Raw genomic sequence first — 9,773 nt, forward strand, 5'->3', positions numbered from 1 at the left:
TTCTGGTGCTTACACATTTTTAAGGGACCAACAGCTTCTTTCATTGCCTTGTACTACAACAATAAGAAAATATGTGAGCATTATAAAGACTGACTGTGGTTTTGATGATCAATTCTTCAAGCTGTTAAAAAAAAGAATGTCTAAGAAAACTGATAAACAGCGTCATGGCGTTCTTTTACTTGATGAAGTCCAGCTACGAAAAGGACTTTATGTGAACACCAGGAACTTGACATATACTGGTTTGGAGGATATGGGTGGTGAAGTTGTTGGTTCGGATAATAAGAAAGCTGATCACGGTTTGGTCTTAATGTTTCAAAGCTTAGCGGAGAAATTTTCACAGTCAATTTGCCTGTTTTTGCCTCATCAGGTGTAGTTTCTGGTGAGTTATTATTTACAAAGTATTTAAACATATTAATGATTTTATTGCTTATTTTTTAGGAACTGTACTGGCACAACTGGTTTTAAAGGCAATCATGTGTTTAGAAAATTCAAACTGTATAATCGATGGACTTATTTGCGATGGGGCATCGACAAATCGTAAAATGTGGAAAGAGTTTGGTATAAATGGAGCTATAGGATCTATGAAAAATTATTTTACTCATCCTTTGGACGAAAGTAGAAAAATATTTGCATTTTCTGACATTCCCCATATTTTTAAAAATATTAGAAACAGATTGCACGATAAAAAAATTCCCCGGGTAAATATATTTCCTAATCTAATAAATGTTATAAACGTTATTAATATTTCTTTGTGAATGCAGATTGCCAGATGAATGCAGATTGTAATCCAATTAGATGGTCACATTATGTTGATGTTTTCAATGCTGATACAGTGCATGCTGGTGTTGCAAGAGCAGTACCCAAAATTACTAAAGACCACCTATTCTTATCCAACATTATGAAAATGCGTGTGCGTTTAATGACTCAAGTAAATCATAAAAGTTTTCTTTTATATTGATAAATTGATTATCAAAACTGTAGTTGTTATTGCATATTGAATTAGGTATTTAGTCATTCTATGGCATGTGGATTAGAGTTCTATAGACATAGAAAAGTTCAAACTTTAGCTGACAGCGATGAAACTCAAAAGTGGACAAAGTTTTTGAACGATCTGTTTGATGTCATGAATAGACGGTACACAGCGGAAGGCATTAAGAAATCTAGTCATGATTTAAAAGTAATAATTTATTAAACAATAATTATGCGTTATAATTTATCTGCCTTATAATGTTTTAATTTTATAGGTAATGGAAGACGCGGAGATTTGGTTCAACACTTGGGAAACAAGTATGCATGAACAACACATTCATCCAAATGAATTTCTAACCACGACAACTGCTGAAGGACTTAGAGTGACATTAAGATCGACAATTGAATTAACAAATTATTTGCTATGGGATTGCGGCTTTGAATACGTGTTAACTGGAAAAATGAACCAAGATCCCTTAGAAGTTATTATGCATTTCTTAACATTTTTATTTCAACTATTTTTGTATTTTTTGTACCTACTAATATTGTATTTTATTTTTTCAGAAATTTTTTGGTATGATTCGCCAGGCAGCCGGCCCAAATGACCACCCGACTGGCCAAACTTTTCTTCATCTCTATCAAATTTTATCTCTCTATTCTGTATTAAAACCCCCGAAGTACGGAAATTGTACTATACTAGATAGACACTCACCTAAAATTTCAGTAGCTGAGGTCAAAGAAATTTTCCAAGGCAGCGAAATTAGTGAGAGAAAAAAGAAGCTGATCAATTTACGATCTAAAGTTGACATGCTTGTTGAAGAAGGACAGTGGGAAACAGACAATATTTTTGAAGAACACAACTATAACAGTTCTGAAGCAATAGACTGCATTGTCTATTATGCTTGTGGGTACATATCTAACAAAATATCAAAAACTACTGCTTGCTTTAGCTGCCTTAATGCTTTGAAATCTACCCAAACATATGTTGACATACCTGAAGCTGAACTCGTCAATTTAAAAACTAAAGGAGGCTTGACCCATCCAAATATCTATTTATTTTATTTTATTAACAAAGTAGAAGCATCATTTTCTAAACACTGCAACAAAAGAAATGTTTTTGATTTAGTTATTGATGATATTTTTGATACACACAAATTCAAATTTCCATGTACAAGTACAACTCACAAAATCGATATTACTACTTCAATAATTAATAATTATTTAATAATGCGTATGCGCCACTTTGCCGTTCAAATGAATAGAAAAGAAAAAGTTGCACAAAAAAAAAAAAGTTGGCTAAATTATTACATGTGTAATATTGACTACCTATGTAAAATATAGTATTATTATTTATTGTTAAAAAAAGGTAGGTACAAACATTAAATGCTTTCACTGCTCTCTTTATTCGCTTCATTTGTAGTTAATTTTAAAATTTCTACTAAAATCTATACTGTATTTTTTCAGCTTTGCTTTGTGCACATCTATATTCTTTTAAATATTTTATCTTTTATAGGTAATTACTTTTGCAGATCAAGAATGGAAAAATATCCAATAAAGATCTGAACTTCATCATTTTACATGCCAGGTGGAATAAAATATTGTATATTTGTATGTGTTAAATGAAATAGGTGACTGTCATATTACATTTAGACGTCGTACTACAACACACTTTAATAAGAATCTGTAACATAATCATTGATTATATTATAATATATTTATTATAATAATGTAAACTCAGTGGTATGTATCAAAAAAAAAAAAAATTAGTGTTAAGGCAATCTTAGGTGACTTTCTCCTCAAAATATTGTTATACCTAACAATCAATAATGTCTTATTTTCCTTCTATCAACCAACATCCAACGACCCCTATGTTACACATGATTACACCCAACTATTATACCACTGTATTTATACTAGAGAGCCTTTATATATATAACTACACTTAAATTACAGGGTGTGGCGGTGTGCTATCTAATATTTGTCATACCCTGAATATCTTGTTTAATTTCAACATAAATATTTATAATATTATATTATGTTTTTAGAAATATTATATAATATCTTTATTTTGATTTATTAAAATTTTAAAGAAAGGTATACCTGATATCTAGAACTTAAGAAAAATAAGTATTTGAGATGTTCGGGTGTCTGAGCACGATTTACAACCTAGGCCCAGTGATGTAAAGAATACTTTTATTTTGTATTTGAATAATTTTTTCATAAAGTATTTAAAATAGTATTCGAATAAAAATACTTCACATTACAAAGTATAAGTTATAACGAATAATACCTACTTTACATTTGTAAATTTGACTATTAAAACTGACTGTAAAAATGTTATTTTCTATTGGGATTATCACAGTATAATACAAATCTAGCACGTCTGACTAGCAGCGCTCGGCGGTTTTATGAACTACGTGAAGCGTAACTAGTTCTGACCGCTGATACAGCGCGCGATGCTTAACCTGTTCTTTATAATCGTGTATATACATAACATAATATATTCGTACAATATAATATATTGTATATATACAATATGTATAGAACAATTTTCTCTTCTTTATCTATCACTATTTAAGGATGTACATTGTACATACGCGGTATCTATATTTTATACCTTATTTTTGGTTTATAGTACACACGCGTGTCATTTTTCCGGTTCGTGCAAAGAATTTACTTGCATGGGACTTACAAAATTTTTCCGTTTCCACGTTAAGAAGGTTCCGTTTTATTGAGGTTCAGCGTCTATATAAAACTATAAGAACGTGCCGAGACCATAGAAAAATTTTGTATTGGATAGTTTTCTGTTTTATTCAGGGTTAGTTTTAGACAGTTTCCACTGTATTATCAAGTATTATAAATTCGATAACTTACAACTAGTTTCAATTTTATCATTTTTCGTAACATAATAATTTTATCAAGAAATTGTGATTTTATATTTATAGCACGATGAATAATAAAGAAAAGCTGCCTTCAGGTTATCAAAAACGTGTTAGAAAGCGATAAATCGAAAAACGCAGGGAATAATCCAAAACAGACCAAATTATCATTTTTATGTGTACAAAATCAAAATAATCCGAGTAGTATACAACCAAATAACATAGAAATACCTAACCTACTAGCATTTCAATTAACAATATTTAGTATTAACATAAATGAAGTTCCTAATGATTTATATAGAGATTGCGACAAAAATGGATTTAATATGGGAGTCAATAGTAATATTATTAACTTTGAGTATTTTATTTCACCATCAAATATGCCAACTAATGTAAAAATTAATTTTGTCAAAAACCATCTAATACAACCTACTGGTCCTTTAATATGTTTTGATCCATCTAAGACATTTTATAGATCTATAGAAAATAAAGATAATAGAACAGTCATTCAGCGTAAATGATTAAGTTATAATGTATCTAATAATAATATGTATTGTTCTAAATGTATGGATTTTGCTACCAATCGATCAGTAAACTGGGTGACTAGAATTCCAGTTAATGTAATACATATTTAGAAAAACACCAAATAAGTAAAATTCACAAGTTAGCAGTTCATTCTTATTTAGTAGCATGTACTTCAAAATCATTGGATTTATATTTGAACGATAAAAAAAAAAGATAATGGATGACAAGTTTTTGAAAGAATTATTTCTGTAATTTTATTATTTCCAAAACAGGATTTACCATTTAGAGGATATAGAAATGAAAATTTTTATTCATTGTAAGACTCTTCCTTAAAAATATGTAATTTTTTGACAATTGTAATGTTAGTGGCAACATTTGAAAATTAAAATTAATTCAAAAAAGAGTCTAATTTCAAAACAAAATGCTGATAATAAAAATATTAAAGACCAAAAAGGAAAAGTTCTTTCAATTCAATTTTATCAAAAATTCATTCAATAAAATAATTATACTAATTGGTAATTTAATAAAGGAAAAAAGTTATTAACGCGAAAATATTTTCATTAGAAATTGATTCTACCCAAGACGAGTCAGTCATGGATCATTATGTATTCGGTATGTATATGAAGGGGAAGCTCAAGAACGCTATTTAAACATGCTTAAGGTAAAATCTTCAACAGGAGAAGAACAATATAATATGGTAAGAAACAAAGTTTCTAATTTAGAAGAAATAATAAGTTGTTATGCACAATTGTCAACAGAATTAAAAAAATTGCTTGTATATTAAATATTAATATATATTCATAAATAAATATTAATAATATTAAATATACATTATAATTTGTGTTTAATTTAATGAATTGTCATGTGCTCAAATTTCATAAACATATTTTAATTATTTACCTTGTTACTATATAGCGAAGTACGCAATCCTTATAATAAATGTATTGAAAAAATATGTTAAAGCCCCAATGTCTTTCTAATTGTACCTAAGAGGGGCCATTTTTTATTTAGGCGACCAAGTCATGTGTGCCCAGGCCGCTGGGTACAGTTTAATTATTTAATTATGCTGACGGGGGGGGGGGGGGGGAGGGGCTGTGGCCGATCCGGTCTGGTGCAATGACCACAGGGTACAAAGACAATAATTCTTAAAATTATCTTAATCTACTTAAATCTAAGATATATGCGATGGTGTGTTCAATCGCCGTACTTATGAGAACTTGTGCGGTCCTTTACACACCCTCCTTAGGTTGTTGGCGGACTTACGCAGAATTAAACTCAATGCCCGACTGATGCTGGTGGATTCCCTCGATGATCTTAGCGGCCTCTCACACAACCCCTTAAGGGTGCTGGCGGACTTACGCTGATTGTTTGACCTCAGGTGCCGGATTACGGGTAGTTTAGGAGGCGATGACAATAATGGTACACGGGATTTGAGATAATTTACAATAATGTTGTATATGTCTGTCGATAGCACCGAAAGTTTTTTCCACACTAGTGATAAGCAACTAGAAAGAAATACACAAAAATATTAGGGCCTTAATGGCAACAAACATCAAACGAGAAAATGAAAAGATTTGTTTGTGCCTCAATGGCTACCTCGATGGCAATTCAATCATAAATATATTTTTTTTTTGATAACCTTTTGAAATAATTATGAAACACTTTTTGGAACTAAACTGAACATAGGAAAATACTTAAAAGATTTAAAATTGTAAGCCCCATAGTAAATTTTGAATTTAAGTATTTTATTTGAAATAACTTTTATTTTAATAACTTCAAAACCTTTACAATTACACATTTGTTGTTAAAAATGTATTAGGTAATTTAACAGCATTTCAGTCTAAAAAAAAAATTTATTTTTAAACAACAAATTTATTGTATAATTTATGCTAGTATATTTTTTTATTGATAACGATATACTTTTGTACTACTTAATTTTTAGAATGGAAGTCAACGAACTATATTATGTTATCGAATTATGATTTAATTTTAGCGTATAGAATGCACCTATTTTGTTTTTTGGTTAAAATATTTATTATACATAATATATTATTCAATAAATCTCATATGTTAATTACAACCAATAATCTCTGCTCATGAAGCAGGTGCAAAAATTGGCAGTAAACTAGCCTACTTCACTGGTTTATTTAAATGAGAGTAACAATTTGTTGATATGAAGTGGACTATATTGTATAAAATTATGTTGATTGTCCAGTTGGTAAGTACATTAAGTGTAAAATAAATCTGACTGGTGGCTGATGACAATGATAATAACAATATGAGCTTTAGACGGTTAAGACACACGTCATCTGCAATACATGAATATAATAGAAAAACCTGAGACTTTTACGGCTAATGATAATAATAATTATAATAAATCAATTAATCAGCTGGTGTTGTTCCACTGTTACATATAAAAATGTAATAAAATAGACAAGGTTTTTGCAAATAATACCAATAATCTAGACCGGTATGGACATATTATGGTCACGCATTACATTGTGTATAGGTAAAATAATGATAGATAATATGTAGTATACCACTTACCCAAATGAGTGATAGTGTGTGTGGACACAATTCGTAAGATGTAATACAATAATAAAAATATACTGGTGTGATCCCACCGCAAACACCACTTACATCTCAGCGCGGTTTACAAATGACACATAGACCAGTGACACAATATGTACAACACGAACACGAATGTCGACAAATTGAGAAATGACATCCTAGAGTTTGAAAATTGTACATAAATAACATGAATGTACGATGGTCTGAACGATATTTACCAAAAAACAATATTGAAAAACATGTGCCACCAACGTGAATTTCGTCCTCGACGACGAACATTACAGGAACCGCAATAGAACCAACAAACTCCGCTGAAACTCAAGTGGACGACAAGATTAGAAATGAAAGCGAAAGTGTTAGGGCCCGTATTACAATAGTTGATCTAAGGTTGAACCGCGGAGTTCGGCCGGTAAAATCAGTGGTTGAAGCGTAATCGACTATTGTAATACGGGCCCTTATAGTGAACTTGCCAACAATAAAATTGTACTTGTTGCACAGCGGCCGACTTGTCACTATAATATAGATCTTATCATTGAAGCCCGGCTACCATAAACCACAGATAATAATTTATTATCTATGCTAGGCTCATCTATAATTCAGGTTGGCCTTAGATCATATACAATACATACTACTATACATATTGTATATGATCTAATGGTTGGGCGCTTACCCGCTTACCGTACTCACGCTCCACAGATAATATATTATCTATGTCACGCTGGTGTTTATGAACCGTTTCCACTAGCAAACAGACGCATACAATCGCTTTGCTTACGGTCCGTGTGTGAACCTGCTGTGGCCTGTGAGCGCTTAGCACTTGTTTAGTGATATCAAAAATTAAATTGATGATAAGATAAACGAATTTTATTTTGTTTTCGTGAATAATTGCAGTTTGATCATTCAGTTTTACTAATTTATTTTAAATTTGCCAAAATTTTTTTACTCAGTGTTTTTATAATGGATAATTCTAATTAGCGTGATTTAGTTATCAACAATGCTATACAACAATGTGTTTTCCTCTTCGTCTGATGACAGTGAAGATGACAGCAATGAATATGAATATGTAGTAGGTATATTGTTTATAAAGTATAGAAACTACAATACCTAGATTGTAAAATTATGTTCAAACGATCGTACCACAATTCAATGATGGGCAATTCAAAGCTCACTTCAGGTTAGAAGGTTTTAATAATAAAATACAAGGCATAAATTCACCAAATAGTTGATTACTTTTACCAGATAAGAGTAGATACAAATAAATTGTGAATATTCTACATAAATCGATTATTGTACTATTTTATAGGATGCTTCCAACCACATTTGAATTTGTATTGACTCTAATTGCTCCAAAGTTAAATAGAACATAGCCAGGTTACAAATCTGTTTCACCAAATAAACAATTTTTAATTGCAATTTGGAGAATGGCTACTCCGGACTCTTACAGGTATTTTTGGTATACATACATAATATTTTTGTTACATGCAAACCTACTGTTGTGTGTATTACTATTATAATTAGCTATATCTATTTTATTATACCTAAAAATTATATAGGTAGATCAATTTGAGAAAAATTTGATGTGGAATGGGCAACTGCATTAAGATGTATCAGAAGAGTCATGATTGTTGCTTTGGAAATTTTGGCACCAGCTTTCATCACTTGGCCAAGCGAGGAAAAAGCTGGGGAAATTAAAAATGGATTTTTTTCTACCTGCACCTTTCCAAATGTGCTTGGTGCAATTGATGGGACACATATAAACATTCATGCACCTATTGACCATCAAGAAGCTTATGTTAAGAGGATGTAAGCGCACTATTTGTTTTCTCTCTCTGGCCCACGCGCAACATAGTCAAAACGCATTTGTGAATCATTTTTTCTATGTTTTGAAGTAATCTTAGAGTAAAATCACCCATTAGAAAAAAGATGGAGAATAATATCTTTGATGGAATGACATATCAATTTCTCTAAATATTGTGTCACAACAGCTTAAACATAATTTAAATTTACAACATTTTTTTGTTATTTTGAAAGTCAAATACAAAGTTAAATAACAATAAAATATATAATCGATATGTCATTCCCTCTAAAATATTATTCTCTATCTTTTTTGTAATAGGTGATTTTACTCTGTAATTACTTAAAAACATAGAAAAACGATTCTGTGTAAATGCGTTTTATCTATGTTGCGAGTGGGTCAGAGAGAAAACAAATAGTGCGCTGACGTCTTCTTTATAGAAAAGGAGGTATTTTGTTACTTTACCGGACACCCTATTTGTTGCAATTTTTTTTTTTTAGACTTATGTAGTTAACTATACTGAGAACGATGGTGAAGTCAGAATTTGGCGGTCGGACTTAGTTTCGAAGTTATAGCTTAATGAAGTTCGCTATTTTACGATTTTTGCACGTTCGCGCGTCACTAGTTCACTGCACCTATTAGGTACGAATATTAATTTTTTTTCGCTCTTACCTGAAAACTCGATAGCAATTAATCTATTATTGTAATAATTGTAGTATAGGCTTAGTGCCTTAGTACATAAGGTTCATTAGTCATGTTGCCATAATATAATATTTATCAATCGGAATATAATATTATGTCAATATGAACGAGAACGACTTATCAGTTAGATATGACTGATATGGGCTGATCATTTTTACAATGGTATTCTGTTTTACCCACGGTTTAAGATATCTTAAACCGTTGTTTTACCTCATTTTATTTGTGTTACACGCACGGTAAAAGCACAGAATAATGGTACTATTATGATAGTAGTATACTAGTATCTATCACCCTATGTTTCACTGAAATTTAAAAAACTCAGAATTAAAGTA

At 30.7% G+C, this 9,773-nt stretch overlaps 1 protein-coding gene and 1 long non-coding RNA gene across 2 annotated transcripts in view; one reads left to right on the forward strand and one right to left on the reverse strand.

The window, feature by feature from the left end:
- Positions 1–5,524: 5,524 nt before the first annotated feature.
- Positions 5,525–7,374, reverse strand: LOC107882471. Its single transcript, XR_001678752.2, has 3 exons — positions 7,163–7,374; positions 6,921–7,102; positions 5,525–5,878 (listed from the first exon to the last, which is right to left on the reverse strand). It is a non-coding gene; the product is annotated as an uncharacterized LOC107882471 (long non-coding RNA).
- Positions 7,375–9,543: 2,169 nt separating this feature from the next.
- Positions 9,544–9,773, forward strand: part of LOC115033189 — a 1,052-nt gene continuing 822 nt past the window's right edge. The window contains exon 1 of the mRNA XM_029485335.1: positions 9,544–9,564. Coding sequence (XP_029341195.1) covers positions 9,544–9,564 — 21 coding nt within the window. The remainder of the gene's footprint in view (positions 9,565–9,773) is intronic.

Source organism: Acyrthosiphon pisum, chromosome X (genome assembly GCF_005508785.2).
Source record: "Acyrthosiphon pisum isolate AL4f chromosome X, pea_aphid_22Mar2018_4r6ur, whole genome shotgun sequence".
In the NCBI taxonomy this organism is placed as follows: Eukaryota; Metazoa; Arthropoda; class Insecta; order Hemiptera; family Aphididae; genus Acyrthosiphon; species Acyrthosiphon pisum.